The 23,838-nt window shown below is 47.5% G+C and overlaps 1 protein-coding gene and 1 long non-coding RNA gene across 6 annotated transcripts in view; one reads left to right on the forward strand and one right to left on the reverse strand.

Moving 5' to 3' along the window:
• Positions 1-15,883, forward strand: part of JCAD (junctional cadherin 5 associated) — a 50,488-nt gene extending 34,605 nt beyond the window's left edge. For 3 of the 5 annotated variants that reach the window (XM_072033732.1, XM_027450559.3, XM_072033733.1), the window contains exons 2-4: positions 2,242-2,594; positions 7,420-11,069; positions 14,027-15,883. In XM_072033732.1, the coding sequence (XP_071889833.1) occupies positions 2,302-2,594; positions 7,420-11,069; positions 14,027-14,061 (3,978 nt within the window). In that variant the 5' untranslated portion in view covers positions 2,242-2,301 and the 3' untranslated portion in view covers positions 14,062-15,883. Of the gene's footprint in view, positions 1-1,936; positions 2,083-2,241; positions 2,595-7,419; positions 11,070-14,026 lie in introns of those variants that run through there. The other 2 variants (XM_072033734.1, XM_072033735.1) reach the window with 2 other exon arrangements.
• A 550-nt stretch (positions 15,884-16,433) lies between these two features.
• Positions 16,434-23,454, reverse strand: LOC140001624 (uncharacterized). The gene is made up of 5 exons (XR_011807067.1): positions 23,301-23,454; positions 19,775-19,834; positions 19,026-19,157; positions 18,180-18,275; positions 16,434-17,563 (listed from the first exon to the last, which is right to left on the reverse strand). It is a non-coding gene; the product is annotated as an uncharacterized lncRNA (long non-coding RNA).
• Between the last annotated feature and the right edge of the window lie 384 nt (positions 23,455-23,838).

Genomic DNA, 23,838 nt, shown 5'->3' on the forward strand with positions numbered 1-23,838 from the left:
CCTGCCGGTCCGATCCCTTTGATTTTAGTTTTTTTTTTAGATTTATTTATCCAAGGGAGGGTGGGAAGAGTGTCCCAGCGCTGCAGCCAGTTTTGGAAAGATGTCCGGTGTCCCTGTGGGCATCGGGTGCTGACAGGGTTGATGTTCTGTGGGTTTTGCTCCTCCTCACCAAAAAGGGGATCAGAGCGAGCCCCACGGCTGGGGGTGCCTTGTCCCTTTGCCTTTGCCTCCCCGATGTCCCTGTGGCTGCAGCAGGAGGCAGCGAGGGGGTTAAGCCATGCTCCAGCCTGACAATAATAGCAGGAAAAGCACATTTCTTCCTTGCACCTGCGATGGGCTTTCTGCCGTCCCTGGTAGTCACATCGGATCTTCCTCTCGTTAGAGGCTGAGCAGCTCTAGCAGCCAGCTGTTCCCCTTGCTCTGCTCCTACCTGGCTCCTCGCACGGTCCAGGGCAGGGGGAGGATGGAAAATCAGCTTTTTAGGTCAGCACTCAAAAATAAACCACAAAGCCTTCCCTCCCCTCCGGCAGGGAAGGGTCCTGCTCCTCCCCGCCTGCTTGCTGGCTCCGATACCCGGAGCACTCACTGAGAATTTGGAGTCCTGTCCTAGCAAGGGAGACTCCTCAAATATTTTCGGCGCAGAGCTTTATTCCTCTGTTTTTAAAGGGTGTGTAGCGCTGCCTGCGTGAAAAGGAAAGAGATTCATTAAGCTCCAGAGACAAACCGGTTTCAATGCTAAGCAGGCTCGCAGGCTGCAAAGCCACTTTTGCAGCCTTGCAGGTTACCGGCTAAATCGTGGCTCTGCATTTAAAACGTGCACAATTTTCTGCCTTAAAACACTGCTTTTCCATGCCATGGGCTGCCCTGGTGCTCTCCAGGGGCTCTCCACACGCCTGGAGCCACGCAGTGGGCTGGTCCCAGCGGCCCCAGGGCATCCTGCAGACAGGGCGTGAGCAAAAAGGGGATGGGGATAAAGCTGGAGAGCTGCAGGGTGGCTGCAGTATGTGGAGCACTGCGCCACAGAAACTGGTTTAGGTACTAAGGCAACCCATCGGCTTCTGTGGGTAGGCAGCCCGAGAGGTTTAGCCCTAATAAATGCGTAGCAGCCATCCCGGTAGTTGCTCCATCCAAATTATTGTTAATAGCAGTGAAGAGGGCTCTCCCTTACCTCTTGCCCAAGAAAAGCATTAGAGCTTGTTGAAAAAACATGCTTGTTTTTCGTGATCTTTGCAGAGATGATCTCCTTTCGGGTGGCTGCTAACGCTGGGCTCCTGTCCCTCAGGTGGACCTGCTGCTCTGAAGGACACACACCACTCACCAGGCGTGCCAGATGAAGTCCCTACGCAGCAAAAATCCTCTGGAGTGATTTATGTTTTACATAACAAGTCTATTTCTGCTTGTTTTACTTCTCATTTGTGCACCTTTTTTTTTTCTGGTAGTGCAGTTCAAGCCCTGAGGAGTATCTCCAGGTCAGTCCCTTGCTGTGCACGACCTGCAGAATAGACGAACACCTCCCAGGCATTTTAAAACTACGGAAGAATGGGTTTTCTGTAATCGCCATAACAAGCAGCGAGGGGGGCACAGACAATAGAGATTGTTTCTGGCCAGCTAATGCAGTTTGCTGAAGCTCCGCTGGAGTCCTGAACTGAGGACTGTCACCGGAGAGAAAAATCTTGGATTGGGAATCACTGGGACACAACAGACATGGGCACCTCAGGTTGATTTCAGTCGTTTTTCGCAGGGAAAGCCTGCTGTAAAAACAGAGCACGCTCGAAACTTTAGGCTTTGTGTCATTCTAGTTGAGAATTACTGGTTTCCAGCAGGTCAGCCTAGGCCAAATAGAAAATAATCTGTAAAATAGACTATTTAAGGTATTGCATGACATTACCTGGGTTTCTCATGTGGTCGCATAATGACTTTTTTTTCTCATGCATACATTGTCCTCCATGTGAACATTTCTTCTTAATTGGAATATGCAGAGCTGCTGGGAGAGGCGGCTTGCCTTGTAACCCGTCCCCTCCTCCTGGCTTACAGAGCACGCCAGAGGAAAGCTGGTTTTGAAGCAGACACCTGAGTCAAACGGTGGGTTTACCTCTGGTGCAAGGGTTTGGAGGAGATCTGAAAGCTGCAATGAGCGCTGGATCCGTCAGTGAGACGGCCTGAGCCAGCAGCCCGCCAGCTGATGAAGGATGCCTTCCCGTGCTTAAAGCAGTTTGTTTGTGTGATTTTTTTTTCTTCCAGTGATGGGTCCTGCTGGAGGGAGCTCTCTGATGGCGCAGCTGTGAGCGAAAGCAGCGCAATATGTTCAGTGTGGAGGACCTCCTGATTTCCCATGGATACAAATTGGCTAGAAACCCCCCTGCTTCCTACGAGGACAGATACGATGGATACCGGCGTGAAACCGCGGGCACCAGGCCTGCTCAGAGGCCACTGAACGGGTTCGAAGCAGACTCGAGAGCTTACAGCAAGAAGCCTCTGGTGAAAACCAACTCGAGCAGCACCGAGAGCAGCCATGGGAGCCACGGGAGGCGAGCGGGTCCTGGTTACCACCATGGCCTTCAGGGTTTGTCCACTTTTCATACTTCAGAAGGGGGGTAAGTTTCAGCATCATGCCATGGCTTTGCTTTCTCTTCCTTTGGGGTTCCGGGCGGGTAACTGAGCATGTCCCTAACCCGTGACACCGTCTTCCTGTGATCCTTTCCTGCTAGTGACCATTTCCATGCCCGCAGGTCCACATCTGCTCGCCTCCTGCTCGGAGAGGCCCCTGAGGGTACCGGGGTGGTGGGAAGTGGCCATTTGCTCATATGGTCTGTCACAGAAGGGCCTTGCTGAGGGGCTGGGGAAAGCTCGGTCCAAGAGCAATAAAAATAAAAAAGAGAGGCAGAAGCTCTTCCTTTTGTAAGTGAGCAGTTTTTTAAAAAAAAAGAGCCCAGCTTCTTCTGCCATGTACATGGCCTGGTTTTGTGGTGGGTTCACCGATCTGGTGGGTTCCTCCACGCACAGGGCACTTTCTGGTTTTCCGAAGGCTGCTCTCGTGGAGTAAACTGGCGAAGGTGCCCGTGTGTTTCTGTTCAAAGCAGCTCACAGCCAGTGGAAGCTCTGGCCGCCGCTCCATACCCCATGCCTGCACAGCCGCAGGGTGCTCAATGCCGAGTACGTGCGCGGCGGGGCCGGGGCAGGCCGGGCAGGAAGAGCTGTGTGTATACAGCACGGCTTGGGCATTGTTCCGTGGCTATTTGAGTGCTCCCAATCAACAAAGGAAAGGGGCGAGAGCAGGACTGGAAGCCAGCCCAGCTGTGACGGGGGTGCTTCGTGAGGAAAAGCCCCTTCCTCTGGCGGAACGCGCTTGAAACTGAAAGCAGGACGCAAGGCTCTCGCCTCGGGACCTCATCCTCCAACAAAGACCTTCAGTAACGTGGCAAGGGAGTGTGTCCCAACTCATGCTCAGAGTGCTGGGTGTAGAAGAGCTGATGAGCCTCCAAGCACCCCAGAAATATGGGGTGTTGTCCAGCTTTTGCGAGGTCAGGAGGTGATGCTATTGTCTCCACACATTGGGATTGTTCCGCTGCTCTGCTGACGTGCTTTGCTCCACCCTGGTGTTCTTCAGGCAGGTTTTGGGGGAGCATAACCTCCATGTGGTGGTGGGAGTGCTGTCCTGGCTGTCCTGGTTTAGCCAAGCATCAGGAGGCCACGCGGGAAAGGTTTGGAAGAGGCTGTGAGGCAAAGAAAACGAGGAGGCTGCCCCTACGGGTAGAGACGGGACCGTTTGCAGAACTCCTGCGTCTCATCTGAGCGTGGAGGAGATGCACTTCGCTTCCTTGCTTGTGTGGGAGGAACTGTGTTGGTAGCTAGCCAATTTAGAGATAAGCAGATAGCATCATTAATGAGATCACCTGCTGCAAAACTTAGACAACTGTGCTGGTGTTGCAATGTGGATGAGATGCTGTGAGGATAGGAGCCCAAAATAGAACAGAAGTTGCCAGTTGTCCAGAACAGAGCCCTGAATTTTTTCCACCTTGCTGCCAAAATCCTGGAAATAAGTTCTTCACAGTGCCTCCCTGCAGGGCACAAAGTCTGTCCTGGTGAAAAAATCTCATGCACCCTGGGCAGCTGGGTGCCTAATGCCTTCTGTTTACCCACTAGGAGCCAAAAAAACAAGGACTGAAACTGCCATGCTGTTGTTAGATGGCCCTACAATGGCCTCATCCTGCAGGGTTTTGCCTTCATGCCCTGTGCCATGCTCCTTTACTTCTGGTGGGACCTGCTCCAACATCTGGGCAGCTTCGCCCTGCTGCGGTGAGAGCACCAGCTGGGTGAGATGTGGTCGTGCAGCCAGCACAGGGTGGGCTGACAGCCTCCTTTCTTGCAGAGGCCCAAGATTCGTAGAGAGCCAGCAAGAGTTTATGCTTTTAAAATGCTTTGTTAGCTTAATTTTATATAGATTCAGCTCAAAGCACTTTATGACAGCAGTCGTGATGTCTGTTAGAAGCTGGCCTGTTAGAAAAAGTTCCCAATGATTAAATCTTCCTCTTGGTCCCGTGGGACCCCTCTGTCCCTGGCTGCCACCAGAGAGCCAGCTGTGAAGCTCCCTGTGGCCAGAAGCACATTTCTTCGTGCACCACCGTGGCTGCAGCCCGGAGCAAGGCAGACTTGTGCACTGGGAGCAGCATGAACAGGGAGTGCTAAGAGGTACCGTGAGAGCTCTTCGTTGATGACGTGTCCTGGATGCAAAGACCACAGCACGACTGGCATTCACCATCCCGACCTGTGGCACTGCTGAGGCAGCATTTTGAACTTGAGGTGACTTTGGGATGCTTCCCCTTTCCACTGCTTCATTGGATCACCCAGCAGTGCCATAGATCCCCTAAATCCTCAGGAGCAGAGGTGTCCTCAGGCTGTGCTAGGCTGGAGGCCCGTCAGGAGGCTGTGGAGCATCCCCTTGCCCTGCGCAGTGCGGTGCCATCCTCTCCAGAGGCTTACAGGGCCCGGGAAGCAGGCTGTGTGTAACCATCTCCAGCTCCTTGGGTCAGGCACTGGAGAGAATGAGATTCTCTGCCTCGTGAATGAATGGACCATAGGAAAGATCAGCTTTAAAATGCCCTAAATACCGCCTTTTAAACGTCTTTTCTGCACTCGTGCTGCAATGGTGGTCACGTGGTGGTTTGTATCGTGCTCAGAAATTTATTACGGAGCCTAGCTGTTAATCTTTTCCTCTTTAGAAATAAATTAAATCTTTCAAATAGCTTTAATAAATGGAGGAACATCCCTTCTGTAACTGAAGTTGCCCTAACTTAGAGCAAATTTACTTCAATGAATATCCGAGCTTGGGTTTTGTTTGTCTTTAAAAAAGCAAACTAACCCAAACTGTTCTTTTAGTGGTTTCCTAGGAAAGGGTTGAGTAATGCTTCCTTCCCTATTCCCAATTTCCCATTAAATCCTTTAAACAGGCAGCCCACTTTGTTCCTGTACTGTTAGCTGCAGTTGTTGCAAATCGCAGCATTATTGTCCCCCATACCTCCTTCCCCCAGTGTTCTCATAGTTAGGTTGATAAGAACGTGTTAGCACTTTATATTAAACGTTTCATTTTGTTTTGTTTCCTGTTTGTTTGTTTTTAACTCTGATTTAACCCTTGCAATAATTATGATAGATTCGCCATCTCTGGAAATTTAAAGATCCAGACTTTAGATGCTTTTCTAGCAGACCTGCTGCCAGTGAAGCAGAAACCATTTCAGGGAGTTGTGTTGGCCTGCATTGAACAGGATGTCAAGCCAGATAATCGTAACAGTCTCTTCTGATCTCGGAATCTATGACTCTGTACTTTCTGGGATTTTTTTTATAGTCCCTTTAATGATGAATGGTGAAATCACACCAGGTATTTTGTGTTCCTACCAGATCTGATGGAACAGAAAGAGCAAGCTGCCCATCCCCTCGTGATCAATTTCAGAAGAAGGCAGCTTTTGTTCAGCTGCATGTTTTTACACGCTGAAATGCATAGAAATGTTTGTTGTTACTGCAATCAACTTCCCAGCATAGGAGGCGTCCCGTTATATCTCATTGATTAATTAAGACATTTATTACTTCGTGGGGCTCAGGAACTGAACTGTGCTTTGTGCTTCAGAAGCAAAACGCTTTGCTCAGATGTTAAGTCTTAATTCGGTCGAGTTAATGTGAACAAGATGCTCCTTATCCCAGCTTAGTTTTAAACTTTTGTAGTCAGAGCATGAAGTTAATCTACACAAAAGAAAATTACTGTGGAGATGGATGATGCAATTCTCATTCTGAATTTTAAATTATATTATCTTTTCACAAACTACTACTCAAATAGGGCGCTTTTAGTAGAAAAATGAGCTAGATGACAGTGTTTATGTACCTTGAGGTTGAGGGAAGAGGAAGAAATTCTTGGGTTCTCTCTACATCCTTGTCCTATTTATGTCAATTTTGATTTTTCATTCTAGTTGTATGCTGGTGGCAGCTACGGAGTGTAATAGCAGCTACACTGTTGGACACCTTAGGCACAAGGATAGCAGGACATGGTTCAAGTAGAAGCTTAATTATTTATATGCAAGGATACCAATTTTGTTCAGCAGTAATATACAAAATAGTTTGCAGTCTGTTCAGAACACATGAAAAAAATGTTCTGTTCATGGCAACCTGTGTTCTGAATCTCTAATTTGCAATAAAATGTGTGACGTGTTTCGTATTTCAGTAATGGATTGTTGAAGGTCATCCCTCTTTTGTTAAAAAACAAAAAAGTTATACTTCTTTTGGTGTGTTTTAGGTTTAAATAGTGGTTCCACCTTACTCAGAGCTGTGCTAATACGTCACCACGGTTGTGGCATCTATCCTTTCGTCCAAAGCCCTTTAAAGAGATTTGTTCCCTTAGAAAGATGAACGAGAATCAGTGCAGGAGATGACATGTTTAATTTCAGCTCTTGCACTACGATGCAAATCGTGCTTCTTACAGGATGTATCTTAAGAAATAGCCCTCTACCTGTTCCCCTTACCCTCTACGTTTTAGTTTAAGATTCCTATTAAACTCGCCTATCCCAGTAGTCCCCTTAAAGTTTCTAGGTTTTGGTGTAACAGAGTGCAGAAATAAACTCAAAGTAATTATTTCTGTCTGCCAGTTGAGGAGGGGTGAACGTGTTCACAGAGCGTGTAACCGTGTGCATTCGTGTCTCTTTCTAACAGCTTTGCACAGCTAACAACATGCCAGCAGAGCATCAGTTCCTTCGCCATTCCTCTGCTCGTGCTAACGACTGACTTAAATCCTCTCACTAAAATCATAAAGTGTCGTGGTTGAAAGTAATTACAGAAACCCCATTGGCATAACTCAGCATTCGACCTAACGGGATCACCCATGAGGGAAAGAAGGGGCGGCTGTGGAAACGTGCCTGTGACACTGCCTTTCTTTTTCAGGACTTATGACAGGCCTCAACTAGCGTGGCCTTCCCAGCCCAAGGCTGACAAGGACCTGGCCTACTGGCGGCGGCGAGGACAAGACTTCAGCGTGCTGCAGGGTTATTCCCAGAAAGGAGGAGTGGAAATGCAAGGGCTGGCGGCAGCCCATGGGGTGCCCCGGCACCCCAAGGACGCTCAGCTGAAGGCAGGACTTGGAGCAGAGTACGTCAGGAGAGGTGGCCTGCCGGAGAACTGCGAGGCGCCCGGCGACTGCAGCTGGCAAGGTTTGAGGCTGGAAAGCTGGAACCAGCCGAAAAAAGTCGGAAGGCAAATGTCGGACGGCGAGAGGGAGAAACTGCTCCAGGAGCTGTATGCGCTGACCCTGCGAGACGACGTGCTGAGTGCCCACAGCAAGGGGAAATCGCAGTCCCTGCCCAGAGTCCTGTCTCCAGACAGCATGAGGTGCGTGGAGATGCCCTCCCTGACCAACAGCAACAGCTCCCTCAGCACAAGTAAAGCCCCGTCCTACCCCCAAAGCAGGCCGGCTGTGGAATCGGCCAAACACCACGAAACGGGGAGCCATTTCCTGCCTCTGGTGAAACCCAAGTACGGGAGGCCTCTGCTGCCTCCCTCCTACGAACTGCAGCGACAGAGCAGGGCACCCGCTGACACCGCTGGCTTTCAGGACCACCACCAGAAGGACGACCCCGCTCCCTACTTAGCCAAAGCACACGAGCCGAGGCCAGACGCCTGCGTTCAAGACTCGGGTTTGGAGCCCCCGGTCTATGTACCTCCCCCGTCCTACAAATCCCCTCCCCATCACGCCGTGACTCCACATTCCCCCAGCGAAGTGCCTACCGATGCCACGCATGCCAGCAGCAGCCCGCAGGATGCGGCGGAGCGGCTTGTCACCTGCCAGCGACCGCCTGCAAATAGTGTTGAAAGAGGGGGCGACCCCTGCAGAGACAGCCACCCTCCCCACGGGAAGCAGAGCCACCCGAGACGCCCCGCTGAGCACCTGCGTTCTGTGCAGTACATCCCCTTTGACGACCCTCGGATACGGCACATTAAAATCGCCCCCCCTCCCGAAGGGCTGCAGGACAGCACCAAGCGCGGTGAAAACGCGCGGAGTCCCAGTGCTGGCACGTTGCAGGAGCGAGATCTCGACGCGCAGTACCACAGTGCCTTTCTGGATGCAGCACACTCCCCGGGTTCTGCAAAGGGAGAAAGAAATCCTGACAGCTCCTCTCCCAGCTGCAGGTGGTTGGCGCCGTCCATCCGAGATCAGAACCATTGTGCCTTGCTGGACCAAAGAGACAGTTGTAGCTCAACTAATCACAGCCCCCGTAACGACGCCGGCACGGAGTACACAAGAGGCAGGCTTCCTGCAAGGAGCTCACATATGGACAGCACCTGCGAGACCGTTACAAAAGTGAAGAAGTTTGAACCTGGAACTGGGATGCAGAGCAAAAAGAGTTCAAAGAAAAAAATGAATGAAACTATATTTTGTTTGGTCTCCATCCCAGTTAAATCAGAGTCAAATCTGCCAGATACAGATAGGAACAACAACATAACCCAGAGCCCTGATAAGAACGGGTTTGATAACAATGGGGCTTTGCAAGAACAAAGTCTCTTAAGTATGTCTTCGACGGACTTGGAGTTACAGGCGCTTACAGGAAGCATGACCAATAAAAATGAGTTACAAAAACAAGAGCTGTGGAGACCAGAAGAGTTCAAACAAATGAATGACCTCAGATTTATTCAGCCTGCAAAACACAGAGAGCTCAAATACTCTGGCTCCTGGCCAGGTGATCAGTACAAAGACCAGCAGACACAGACCAGTTTTTCCGAAGAACCTCAGAGCCCAGAGGTTTGCCGTGGTACAAAGCCAGGGCAGCCCGAAAGCACCAGGCTGCTGTCTCCGAAGCAGCTGGGATGTGCAGCATCCACCACAAGGTCAAAACAATCAGGGTCACCCTCCGACGAGAGAGGCTGCAGGCAGAGCTCTTACGGCATGAAGGGCCAGACGTACCTCAGCCAGTCCAGCAACAGCGCCTTTTCCAGGACTGCCACCTCCATCCTGCAGGCCTCCTCGCCAAAGGGCCACCAGAGCCAGCCCCTGCACGCCCAGGAGAGGGAGAACGGCCTTCTTCCCAAGGGCGATGTGGTTAAGGGAGAAGCAGGCGCTCCCTGCAACAGTAAGGAGCTGTTTGGGCAGTTCCTTCTGAAGCCCGTCAGTCGCCGCCCCTGGGACGCGATAAGCGAGCTGGAGAGTTTCAACAAGGAGCTGCAGGGGCAGGAGGAGAGCACGAGCAGTGAAGAAGACTTGGAAAGTGCCATGGCTTCTCCGCTGGCACATGCCCTTCCCCAGAGAAGGGCGTCCAGGAATGAGAACCAGGAGCCAAAACGTGGTGGGAGGTTGGAAACGGGTGTGCCGGAGGTGCCCGTGTTGAAGTCAGGGAGAGTTAAGAGCAAGTCTGAAAGTTGGAGCGTGGGGACCGAGCACGGTGGTGAGCCGGGCTGCGTTGGCTCTCAACGCTCTTCGCAGCCAGGAGGGAGCAGTGAAGGAGTCAGGCCAGCAGATGGAAGCCTGATAACAGAAATGAGGGCAGAGGAAGCCAAGAGCAGAGCAAACAAGCAGCCCGTTCGCGCGGGACCTATCAAGAGATTCTTGTCCAGCAGCCCAAGCAGTTGCTACCATGGCAATCCTTTCAATAATCCCCTTTTACAGGAGATGAGTGAAGACCAAAATTACTTGGACTTCGTTAAACTCAGCAAAGGGGCAGCTCCTCAAAACGATCCAGTATTAGAGAGAGGCTCAGTGGTACGCTTGTCCTTAACGAAGAGGAGCCAAGGGCGCTCTGAGCCGGATTTGAGGTCAGTGGGACTTGATGTAGCCCCAGGACCTGGTGCTAACAATTGTGATCACTCTTCAAATGAGAACGCAGTGGAAATCCCCGTGAATGAGTCCTTGCAGGCAAGAGCTGCAAGAATTTTAGGCATAGAGATAGCAGTGGAGTCTCTCCTTCCAGATGACCACGGTGGGCCCCATCCAGGCGTGAGCCCTGCGAATGGTGCCCAGGACTTTGAGTCATCAGCGGAGAGCACAGAAAGTGGCAAAGAAGGAAAAAAAGATGATTCTTACGAAGGCAGGCGCAAGTGTGGCTGGACAGAGAGCGCGCTCTTTGTTGGAGAGAGGAACCGAGAGAGGTACCTTGATGAATGCCAGGCCACGCACCGCGAAGGCGGCCCTAAAACGTTGGTGAGGGAGCAAGCGTTTGAACAACCTGCGAGTCCCAGCCAAAACGAAGACCAAAACTCGGTGCCCAAGCCATCCGTGTCTCAGCATTCGGAGAAGAGAGTGAGGAGCACCTCAAAAGTGATCGAGACGCTCCAAGGCAAGCTCACGTCTCCCCCGAGCCGGACTGCCATGGAGCGCTTGGTGCGCATGAAGGAAGTGGACTCCGTGTCCCGGATGCGGCGCCTGAGCATTAAAAGCGCGGACTCGGGAGAGGAGGTGGACGAGGAGAAGCTGTCGAGGGCACCAGAGGAGAGAGGAAGCAAAGTGGCGAACTCCGGAGCTGTGTCCAAGCGTGTCATCTCCCTCGGCGAAAACGGCTATTTAGCTGGAGTGGACAAGAAGAAGATGGACAGAGATTTTTCTTTAGGTAAGACCCTCGTGTTGGAGAGCCAAGGGGGAGCTGCTTTATGTAAGCTCTGCCTGTGCCCACGTAACGAGGCTCAAATAGCAACAGGCTGTAGGTGGTACTATCCCCATCTGGCTGCCACCCCCTGCGGAAGAGGTAAGGAGGGAGCCTATTTTAGGACAAGTTGCTGTAAAGCCAACTTGTGACACTGAAGCTCATTCACCGCGACGGGCGCGCTCCCTGCGGTCTGCTCTCTGTCGAATTGTTTCAGGGAGCTGCCAGCTTCAACCAACGGGGTTCAAAGACAGCCACTCTTGTGCCAGTGCTTGGGAACGTGTGGTGAGTTACTCACAGCCTCTCCCTGAATACGTGTTTTTTCCCTCTCTGATACTTCAGTAGACACATGCCATATCAGAGCTCAAGAGAAACTAAAAATAAGATCTGATGTTCCTCTGGGAAGCCTCTGGGAAAAGGCTGCATTAAGGGGCCTGGAAAATTCTCTCTCTCTCATGAATATTTTCCAGATCATATGTTGAGAATAGCTGTTACTCCCGGGTCAAATGGAAAGTTGTCTTTTTCAGTGAACACCTTTTTTTTTTCTTTTTTTCTGATGTTCCTCATCTCTCAAGAGCATATAAACTTGTGTAGTCCGTATGCATCCCCAGAGCAGCACGAGCTGTTCTTTCTCCAAAGCATTTTTCATATGGCATCGGATGGAGTGAGCAACTGAAAACCAGTCATTGCCATAGATCTGCATAAAGGGACAAATGTCCCAGGCCACTTGTCTGCTACATGAAATGAATTGGAGTGAGCAAATGTGTGGTGCAAAAATTGTTCAATTACTGTTACTCTCCTCCTCCGTTCTTCCATCCCGTCTGCAACAGCTGACACTCTGCCTTGAAATTTGCCCAGGTTGTTCATTAAACTCCATCGATGCAAATCTGTTCACAGTTTTCCAGTACAGAGGGACTGAAACTAAACTGAGCATACTTCAAAGTGGAAGTATTTCTTTCTTTCTGACAAAAAAATGTGTTTTTATGAGTTCTGAGTATTGACTCCTGCAGTCTTGCAGCCTTTTCCTCCGTGTCTTTCTCCTTATCCCTCAGCTCTGCAGCTCTTTCTGCCCTGAACTGTATTCTCTAGACCCGATTTTCCAAGTGGGTTCCTTCAGCTTCCTCATACCCATCAGGGCGAGCACGCCCCACACGCCTCCCAAACGTTTCCTCCCGGGGGGTTTCTGCCAGCATGAAGAAAATAACTCTTGTGGTGACATGACTTCAGGGATGTACCAAAACAGATTGTGTGTGTTTTATTGGAATCTTTGAGTTATTCTGCAGTAAATGAGGTCTAATTTTATCCTTCCTGCTGACAATGCCAGGCGTGCATTCTGCAGCGTGCTCCCATTGCAGCAGTTCCCTCGCAGCTGCAGCAGCCACGAGGTGTTTGTCTGACCTGAGTGAGGCAGGACTGAAGATTTCTGTGTAGAAAATCACAGATTTTTTAGCCTGATGTTTGTCCTAGCTAACTCCTGCTCCAACAGTCATCTCAGAGTAAGACCTCTCCTGAAACTCAGTGCAAGAAGCTGATCTTACAATCTGATCTCCAAATGTTCCCAAATGCACTCGATGTCTTTTCTCCTTTGCTGTTTGAAGACTGCTTCTGTGAGGCTAATGATCTGGCTTTGTTTCTGTAGAGAGTATTTCGAGTTAGTTTAACCAAACATTGAATAAATGTTTGTGCAGCAGTGCAGGAGTTCCATTATTTGCCCCTCAGATACAGTCTGAGGCAGCCAAGAGTCTTCCTGGCAGTCTGGGCCTTTTGTGGCCTTGGTTTAGATGCTGAAGATCTGGGTAAGCTATCAGGGAATAAATTGGGCCACGCAGTTCCAAATCTTGTGGCCTGATTTCCTCTCCCCCAAAGGCAGCACCTCCGTGTTGTGGTGAGCCCTCACAGCGTGAACGTGTGTGAAAATGGGGCCACGGAGGCCTTAGGAAAATCAGACTTCTGAAATGTGAATCCATTTTTATCCTTAGGTCAACCTCATGCGGAGCAGTTGAGAAGTTGTGGATGTTCTTGTAGGTTAGGTGGGAAAAAACACTTGCAATTGAAAAAGTATCGCTGCTTTGGAGACATCCTCTTGCACCATCAATGCTTGAAGCTTAGAAAGATGCGTCAAGCATTGTCCTGGAGTACACTGGCCCTCGTACACTATTTTCCTCTTGAGTTGTTTTTTTTTTTTGCATTCATGTGGTGTCTGTCCTTGAAGGCTGGAAATACCAGAAGAGGCTGCATAGTGATAAGCACTTTGGAAAACAGAGGTAGTGCTGGCACAGCAGAGGCTCCTTTCTTAGCTGGCCTAGCAATTTGAGGAGAGAAGGCAAGAAAAACAATCACAGATCCCTCCCCATGAATCCACCCACTAGGGCCATACCCAGAAGCTCCTTCTTAGCGAAGACCAGTGTTAGTGAACCAGTTCTCACTTCAGTGAGTAATGTTCAAACCGTGAGCTGCGGTTGTGCAGGCTGAAGCAGGTCGGTCTGACCACAGGGATGTAACAGCAGTGCTTTCTGCTACACCACTGAATGAACCTTGGGCTGGGGACACACAATCAAACGAAAAGATCTTGATGAAAAGAGCTTGCAGCATTTCCCTGTCCTGAGTCTTCAATACAAGGGGGGCAAATCTTACGTCCTTCCCTCTCGAAGCATCTGAAAAACAGACGTAATCATTTAGCAGCCAGTGAGCTTGCTCCTACCTACCCAAGGCTTCCCAAGTTTTATCTCAATGCATTTGATCTGAGTTGCTCCCAGGTTACACCAGTGTAAATATAGAATTTGGGTCAGGAATGTAGTAGTTCTATCTTCCCTTTTTATATTAAAATTAGGAAAAAGATTACATATTTCCATGGCTCGCTGTACCTACCAGTGTTAAATAAGATTCACAGTACCTTATTGATGGTGTTTTCTTCTCTTTTTCAGACACGTATGACCCCACCAAAGTTGAAAAGGTGTGAGATGAACAGAGAGGAGAACAGAGGTTCCTGCTCTACTAAGAATGTTTCACTGATTTTTATTTTTTTTTTGCTGGGTGCTTTTTGTATGTTTTTGTTCTTTGATGCTTGGAAGTTGCCTCCATTCGTGGTGTTCATGGTGTACTGGTAATGCCTTTACCACTGGCACTAGGAATTAGCTATTTGTGTCTGAAACTGTTGCGGAGACCGCAGAAAAGTCTGACTTCTACATTGGGACCATCTGGCTTTGTAGCATTAAGACTTAATGCCTACAGTTGGCAAAGCATTTTTGTCTGAGCAGCATTTCAGTCTTCAGCAGGGATGATGAAGTGCATAAAGCGAGGCTTTTGAGCTTTCTCTTTGGTGTAAATGTAAACGTGGGAGATTAGTGAAATGATTTTGAAAAGAATGTGAATTTATAAGCTAAACTTCTCAGTCTCTATAGTCTAAACTTTGTTTAACTTAAGGGATTTTTGGCCATAAGTAGAAAGTGCTGCTGCACAAAGCGGGGGAAGGAATGTGAGACAATGGGAGCGAAGGCTGATTGTGAAATTATTTCTGACTTCCAGAGTTTGAATTTACTCGGATTAAATACTTACTTGCCACCTAGAGAGAAGAAAAGCAAAAACCCCAAAGCTTCTAAAAGATGAAGACTTTTGTAGTACAATGTACAGAACGTGTAATTATAGTAGTTGGCAACTAGTGTTTCAGACCAATGCAAAGTATACCACTGGCTGTTTTGCACTCAGTATTACCTATTTTTGTTTTGCTGTTTAGAAATTCTTTATATGAAAGAATAGTAGCTGGTTTAAAATAGCCCATTTTAACAAAGTAACTATATTTCTTGTTACAGAATACTATCTATTTTTCTACGATGTAAACAATTGCTAACAAGTGGCAAGTATAAAGAAGTATTATTATTATTATTATTATATTTTAAGAAGACTTATCCGTCTGAGTGAAGGTGACCCAAGCAGATTTCACTTGTGTATCTTAATGCACATGCCATATTGCCACAGATCCAGTAGTGCTCCCTTATTTTGTTGGGAAAAGAGCCATCCATGTATGTATTTGTGTATGTACTACAGGGTTAATTTCTGTTTTTTCCCCGCTCAACCCTTGGATCGCTCTTCTTGGAGCAACTTTCTGAAGCGCAGCTGAGAACCGTCTGGGCTGGTGTTGCTGCCATAACATTCCAGTGACTGTGATTACCAAAAAAAAAAGGGTTTGGATCTTCATCCCAGTGTCCTTGAGCAGCTCAGATGAAATACCTGGTTTCTTTCTTTCACTTAACTTCTTTTTGCACATTGTGGTTTTGGATTGGGCCAGTGTATGAAAATAAATAAACCCGGGTTCAGTTCTTCCCTGCAGCTCACTGATGGTGCCGGGGAGGAGTTCAGATGTCTTCTTTGAGGCATTCAAATACATGGCTTTAATGTATTTTATCTGCACACACAAATGCATGACCTACAGAGTTTATAATAAAGCCTATGCATTCTGCTCTTTGAGACTGAATTAGCCTGCATAGGATCTGTGTCTTTAAAGCCTTTATGTCCACTCCTGTGCAGTTTTTGTAAGTACCTGGACACTAACATTCTTCAGGTGACTTGTTCATGTACATCACTGGTCTATTCTACTATTCTTTTTTTTTTTTTTTTTGGTTTTGTAGCATAATTTTATTTTCTAAAATCTGATTTCTTGAAATATGTTTTCCTAAGTCTGTACTTTGGAAAGAACACTCATCCTGTGTTTTGGCAGAAAGAACTTCTTGTCTGTAACACGATTCTGTTACATATGGACTATTTAAAGCTTGTTTGAAAAGAAACTGTGGTGTATAATTTATTTTATTAACTCTTGTGCATGCTGTCCAGCAGTGCTTGTTGACAAGCTGTTCCTACCATCCTTCCTATACTCACCTTTGTTTCAAAATAATCGTCTATCTCCATCTAGCACATCTGGGGGCTGGTAAGTGGCTGCAAAACGTTTCCCACTACTAATTTCGTCCATAAAGAGCTACTTCCTAAAAAGAATTGCTCCAGTTCTTACCATCCCATTTACTAGCAAAGCTGAGATGCCTGGCAATAACTTGAGGGATTTAATTTACCCTGGATTTCTGGAGAACTGTAAATGTCATGTATCTCTGGTCCTGCTACCTTCAGTTCATGTCTGTGTGGAACATGAAGTTTTTGTGCTTTTTTTTTCCTTTTCTGATGGGGAGGGGTTACTTGCTTCTTCACTGTCTGTTTCACCACTCATGTCAAGTAATTACTTTTCCAAAACATGTGAACAGCCAAGATCTTTTTTTTTTTTATTTAAAAAAAAAAAAAAGCAACAGGAAGAATTGGTTTTACAGGCCAACAATGAGAAATTAAAACTTAAAACATTAATAAGCTTTATTTTGCAGCAACGTGGCTGACCAATGGATGGAAGACTAGAGTTAGTACTGCTTTAAACATGGTGTGCTAGTTTAACCACACTAGATATTCCTACTGTGACATAGGAATGACTATGATTTAGTGTTTCTATGGCACCTGTGCCATATCAGCTATCTGAACGGGCTTGGGGGATGATACCATAGATGAACACCTTTCCAGAAGCCCTTTGCCAGTTGCAAATAGTCATCAGAAAGCTCCTTCTGCACCAGATGCAGTTAAAAAATAGTTAATGGTGATTTTCAGTGCCTGTTTCAATAAAGCTGTCGTGGCAACAGCTGTCACTGGCAATGGCCAGGGCAGGAGCTCAGGGCTGAGTGGATGCAGAGGAGGAGGAGGATGTGGAGCCTGTTCCTAGGGTAAAAAGCCAATTTATGGGGTTAGTGAGATAACAGCACCTGGTGGCTGTGCTACGGTACCAGCGCTGGTGCCAGGGAGGGACATGGTGAACCTGCAGCCTGAGGTCTCATCTTCTGCCTGCGAAAGAAGAGTCACACCAGTCTCCAGCATTGCTCGCAGCTGCTGACCAAGAAAAGCCAGTCCCTTCGGGTTTGGAGCAGAGAGGTGCGAAGCGAGAAGGTATTCGGGAACTCCCTGATGGGAATGTCATTTTTGGAAGGTGAGAGTGCTCCCTCGTGTGGTTCCCCTGAGCACGAGTTAGGAGTTGGTCTGCAGGAAGAGCCACGGTTCCCTGATCCCACCCCAGTCCTTGCTAGAGGCATTTTGAACTAGACAGAAGAGTCCAATGAGAAATGCTCCTGTCTCTGAAATCCCACTGTCATCACTGACAAATAGGGTGGGACGAGAGAGGCAAAGGAGGGAAATCCCTTCGCATGACTCACAACCATTGGTAGCCCAGCAGTAGGCCTGAACAAGCACCACTTGTCAGCTACTGACTCAAAAAAGCTTTCCTTAGGCATAGGAAAGACTTGTGTTTCGTGCCACAGATTAGTCTTTACTGCAAACAACTGCAAACTGCATCAAACCCATCGAGTTCCGTTGTCTCCGCTCCTGATGGAACACGTAAAAATGAAAGGCTGATGGGAGCTTCTATACACTGAAACAGCCAACTGCTGGAAAATAAAAAATAAAAAAAGGACAATATGTGCTTAAAGTGGTCAAGTAATACAATTAATCTGTCAAGTGGGCACCCTTTGAAAATAGCCAGTCCCATAGAGCTTATTTATATAAATATTTGAGTTTAGTGAAATATTTCTGTTTAATATCATAAATCAGTATTAATATCTTGGGTCAATACTCTGTTGCCTTTAGCACACAGCCAGCCAGCTGAATGTTAGTTTTACAATAGTGGACTTTCTGGGCTGGTTAAAGCGTTGATATTTTCTTCATTGCCCCTTTTCAAAAGAAAAGCAATTGGGAGAAAAGTACAAGTGAGATGTTCTTGCATTTTAAATAGCAGTTCTTGCAATTGCAAGGTAGGCATTTTGTCCAAGCTCACAATCTGATTAAGAAAGTGTATCTGAGAAGCACATCTGTACTTGACAGGAGCCATCAGATGAAATAAATGAGCTTTTTAATTGTTGGCCTTTTGAATGTTTCCTGTAAAGCTGTCCTTTTGCAGGACGCTGATATTTTCTTGGTTAAGGATCAAACACCCCCCTAATTTCATGCCCCGGGCAATAAGTCACGATGCTGCAGTCCTAATTTACTGGAATGAGATTTACTTACAGGTGTCGACCACGGAGTTTAAACTTGTATTCTTCTGCACAGTCCCAGTAAAGAATGAAGCTGGAGATTTCATGAGATGATTATGCCATTGAATCCCTTAGAAAAGTTGGGAAATTGTGACTTCATGTTTTCATTCAAACTTGCATGAAAAAGTGTTCACTCTGCCTCCCCCTGGGAGCTAAACGAAAGCTGTTTACCATCAACTCTATTTTTAAAGGAAAAAATGTTTGAAACAAAGAAAAAGGGAAATCCTGATATCAATAGCAAAGCCCCAAACCACAATGCTACCTCCCACCCATGCTGAAAATATGTTTGCAATATGGCTTGCAGAGCTGCTCAGCAGGGAGAGGGTGAAGGGAACTTAAGTTAGAACTGACTGACACATGGCTGAGATTAGAAATAAAAATGAAGTTTCCCAGCCAGGAGAAACCACAATAACATACAGATTATAAAACGAAGGAGGAACTTTCCACCGCGAGCAGCAGCAATCTCAGCCTTCCTTCCAGAGCTGGACTGGCAGAGAAAATAATCAGAACTATTCCAAAAGCTGTTCCTAACCTGTAAGGAAAACAGGCAGAGTACCCTTGTGCCTTTTTCCTTACACACTGCGGATAACTCTCCATACTGACTTTCAAGCTGCTGTGGCCTATCTCCAAAACTAATACCAGCTCATTTCCACAGCTTTCTGCTCTAGGTAGCCCAAGGGCAGAGAGCTGGAGGGATAAAAAGAAAACGGGGGCAAGCAGTTTCAATAGTGTTTATATTATGTCAGCAGATGAATGCATTTTAAGAATTTTCTTTGTATTTTTTTTCTGTACAATGCAAATACCGTGCTTCTGTGCTTACCTGTAAACTGGAGGGGTGCTGCTGTCCCACAGGAGACATTCTCCAAATAAAGATTTTGCATGGATACGCTCCTCTGTGATGTTGATGTTGTTACAGAGCAAAACCAAGCGTGTGCTCTGATGTCTGCATCGCCTTGAGAGGGATAAATGTATTGGTGAAGTGATAAAAGGCTGCAGGTATTCTCCAGGGGGCTGCTGCTTCCCTACATTAAAACCTGACATTGTGGCTGGCTTGTTACAGCAGCAGGTACAGAAATTGTCATTAACTTTCACACATTTACTTGTAAAAAAAAATTGCTTTCCCCATCCACACTTGCTCAGATCTTCATAAACCCTAGGTCACACGTTTCCAGGTTGTGCTCTGTGTTTGCTACCTTTAGGGTACGTTCTGCCTCTGTGTGATTGTCGGTTCCTCCTTTACTGGCAAGCAGCCCATTTGCACTGGGTAAACCTACCGTGTCACAGCATTTTCCACTCCACATCAGAGCATTTCCCACTCCCTTTGCACAACTTGATACGGCGCTGGGGTAGTTTACTTTGGCTGTGCTGCAGTAACGAATGGCATGCTCTGTATCTGTGCTGATAAGACTTCAAGAGAGCTAAGCTATCATTTTAATATTAAAAAACAAAACAAATGAAACCCCCACCTATCCTTTTCAGGCAAAAGTGCAGGCTGCTCATGGTTAGAACGTGCAGGTCTGTCTTTTGTCAAAGGCTCAGGAACAGGTTAGCCCTTACTGTCATACTCACACATAGGCTGTGGATGAACGCTGGATTCATCCTGGTGCTCCTCACCTGTCACAAATCGACCTGTGGAACAAGACAAGACAGCACTGGGGAGGCTGCACGTGGAAATCACTGTGGCAGTTTTACTCTCCTCTTCTTTCCATCATCCAGACACTCTGAACTCACTATACCTTCCCCCTCCCTACCTCCTTTAAGTATTAAAACTTTTAGTCTGGCAATAATCCCAGCTTCCACCCATTTTTAGCCTAGAAATCAATTTATTTATTTATTTTTCCTCTGTGGGTAGGAAAGGGCAGGCATTCAGTTCTATCCACTTGCTGTTATTTTTGCTGGTGGTGTTCCTCCCCTTCATCTTAGTGTTGGTCCTTGCATCACTGCATACATACAGTTTAAGACTTTTTTTTTTTTTTTTCTAGAAGCAGCAGAATTGTCCCATTTGCTACAGGTACAAGAGCAGAGACCTTTCTGTGCTTGCTCCCACCCACCAGCACCCGCTCCCTGCAAAGAGGAGGGCAGCAGTATCGAGGCTGATGTTGGCCCACGCTGGCAGGGAGCAGCCTGTTGCTTCCAGCCCTGGATGTCAGCCAGCCAGCAATCCTGACACGCTTCAGGCTGGCAGATGCCCTGCTGTCTGCCACCATGCAGGGACAGAGGCTGGCCAACAGAGCTCACGCTCCCTCCGAGGAAATCTGTCGGCACTCACAACAACCCTGCAAATCAGTGGATGTGAGTGGATGCTGCTCAGCCCTCACTCAGAAGCTTTTTTTGCTAAGGCAGCCAGAAACCTGCTGAAGGGCTCTGCGCCTCCTCTCCAGCACCAGTTTGGGAGCTGCCAGGTCATTCACCCTTGTCCACAGAGCCCTGACCCTTTGCTAATTAAATAAAACCCCTTGCTCTTATCTTACACAACACACACCTCATCTTCTTTATCTCTCTCACTGAACTCTCACAGCCCTAGAGCATGTTTGACCTTTGCAGGGTAATGGTGGTGTGCATGCCCAAATTCAGTTAAAGTTGCATGCTCTCTCCCTGTTCTGCTTTGAATCTTGTCAGGTGCAAAGAAAAACAGCCCCTGGGAATCCCCTTGCACTGCTCATGCAGGAGTGGCACACCTTGGGGAAATGATGCAGAAAGGAAAGGGGCTGATAGGAAGCCAACTCCCTTAATTTACCCCTAGAAATAAGAGCATTTCTTGCACAGATAAGCAAGATCAAGGCAAATGTTTACCAAAAAAAAATAATAAAAAAAATAAAACAAACAAACAACAACAAAATCACTTTAGAATCACTTTAGATCCCTTTGAGGAGCTACACTGCATCTGAGCTCTGCAGCACTGTAGTTAAAGAGTAAACTGTATCTTTCTTTATCATTGCTTTAACAGCCAAACTTTAGGAAGGACTGGGTGGACACTTGTTGCCCTAACTGGTGAGCTTCAGCCTCTCTCACCCCTTTGCTACCCTATTTAGCCTGCAGAGTATTTAGGCGCTGCTGCCCTAGGTACTGCCTTCAGCCTCAGTTTCACTACAGCAACAACCGGCAACCTGAAACCCACTGAGCAAACAGCACGGTGACCTAGCCAGCTCATCATTTGAAGTGGCAGGGTTATGACATTTTGTGGGCAGGAAGGCTTGTCATTTGTCCCAGTTTCTCGTTATTATTGCAGCACAGCATTTAGAGTATAAAGGAAGTCCTCTGCTCTCCCAGCGGTGGGTCACGCTATAAATATCCCAGATGGCACAGGACAAGGAGGGCTGTAAAACTCAGGATGTGGGTCACAGGATGGCTGTCTGCTTTCTGTCTGGGAGAACACGATAATAAACCCTTGCAAAGAACTCTGATAACACCACATGAAAGGAGAACAAACACTGTGGAGATCCTCGGCTGCTGTAAAATGTCACCGCTCTCTTTACTTTGTGATACGCTGCTTTTCTGATTTCCTTCCCTTCCCAGCCCCCTCTCGAGTGCTGAGGGTTGAGAAGCATCCACAAAGCTTTTTTCCTTCCATATTACCTTTCAGTTTCTTCTCCTTGTCAGTGCAGACACATCTCTATGTTCTTGCAACACACTCCTTACCCTAAGCAGCTCTCATGCAAATCAGTGACTCCGACCGAAGGTACCCTGAAGAATACCACATCAAAAATACAGGGCCCTTTCCCCTGCACCACAAGAACGACACTACAAGTTACTCACTAGGAGGTGACTCACATTAGTCCTGCATCATACGTTTAACAGAAACACTTCTCATGTAAAAATTGTCTTTTGTTTCCCTAAAAAAAAAAAAAACAAAACAAAACAAAAAACAACAACAACACAAAAACAACAATTATCATGAGTATTGTCAGCTCTTGTAATAGAAGGATGCTCACGGTGAACATCATGAACATCATGCCTTTTATTCATGCGTACTTTGTACGTTTATTATCAAATGCTTATTGGCTGTGGTGTTTTAATAACCTCTTGAACAAAGTTTCTGATAACAGTTTTGGAAAGAGGATTTCGGGGTAGAGAGAATAATGAAACAGTTATGGGTACATTTCAAAGCCTCTGAAATTCCCTTTGCAAATTCTTTTTTCCCTTCCCACAAAAGTCATTTTTCATTTTTTGATCTGCTTACATCCCCAGGTTTTCCCCAGTCCCAACCTTTCAGACAGCCACTGAAGCCTGGTGTGCACAGTTCTGCGGAGCAATGTATCTATTCCAGCTGAGCTTATCATTCAGTGCTTGGTGACTGCATTTATATCTATAAAACTTTGTCAACTGCTGGGAAATTACACTGCTTTAACTACATCAGTGAGGCAGCAGAGTTTTGTGACATGGGTTCATGTTTCTCCCAGACAGGTTGCAAGGTGTAACTGGCCTCCAATGGTAAAGGAGATTATTTCCTTCTTTTATTCTCCTTCCACTTGAGACAGGAACTGCCCTCTCCTGCTGAATCAGCAGGATATACTGTGGGACACAGTCCTTAGCTGGCTGAAGAGCTGTTAAGGGGTCTGAAAATCACATCCCACCCAAGCCCCCTTCCAGTCAGTGACTACTGGAGAAGGAAGGAGCCAAGCAAGAGGCATGGGAGAGGGGAGCAGAGCCCCATGATGCACACAGCTGTTATCTCTGATAAGCTGCATCCCGTGCCAGCCACCCTCCACCTCGCTGCGGCAGGGAAGCTGTTTGAACCCTGGGACCCTTTCTCAGTTCAATCCCTATCTGACAAACACACAGTAGGCAGCTCAAAGAAAAAGACAAAGGTCAGCCCATCCCAATGACTCACTTTCTAAGACTTCTGACCAATTTCCTAAAACTCTGCCTCAAGAATTTTTTAGGGAGCATCCGTACTTTTGAACCACAGAAATAGTTGAGGGAGTGCATCATAGCAGCAGAGCAGCAAAGCACAGAGCTTGATCTGAGAAGGGAAACAAAAAAAGAGCTTGATCACATGCAGACAGAGCAGTAAAAAAGTGCAAGCCCCTTTCAGAAGTATGTGTTTAAAAGGGCTGCAGCTGACCTCTGATCTCCTGCCAGGCTGTGAACCTACCTGGAGTGGTTGTTCACCTGCCTTCCCCCTTGCATCTGGTAATAACCTCACAGACCCCACAGGTCTGACTGTCCCTGTGGCAGCCCTTCCCCAGTGTCCTCCTGGCAGCCTCTTCCTTGCTGCCTTGGGGTGCAGACAACAGGAGAAACAAACCCACAGCTGTGAATTTAAATTAACTTCTGATCACCTCTGTCAAACACCTGTTCCCCCTTTCTGTGCCCACTCTGTTTTTACACACCATGGTGTGATCACCACTCGCAGGCCTTAGTAGCCTGCCAGGGAGCTGGCCCCATCCTCTTTTTCTCTGTAGCCAGCCCAGAGCACTCCTTCAGCATGATTCAGAGTTCACTTTTCTTTTTCTTCCATTTCTCTTCCCACACAGAGAGGCCGAACTGAGCTGACAAGCCGCTGCAGCCCCTTCCTCACAAATCCCCTCAGGGGCCATGGCCCCAATGCCACTGCAAACCCCCAGAGCTGGCAGCCCTCAGCACCCTGCACAGGGCTTCTAGACAGCCCCGATCCTTCCTCATGTGTCTCC

This window comes from Anas platyrhynchos, chromosome 2 (genome assembly GCF_047663525.1).
Source record: "Anas platyrhynchos isolate ZD024472 breed Pekin duck chromosome 2, IASCAAS_PekinDuck_T2T, whole genome shotgun sequence".
NCBI lineage: Eukaryota > Metazoa > Chordata > Aves > Anseriformes > Anatidae > Anas > Anas platyrhynchos.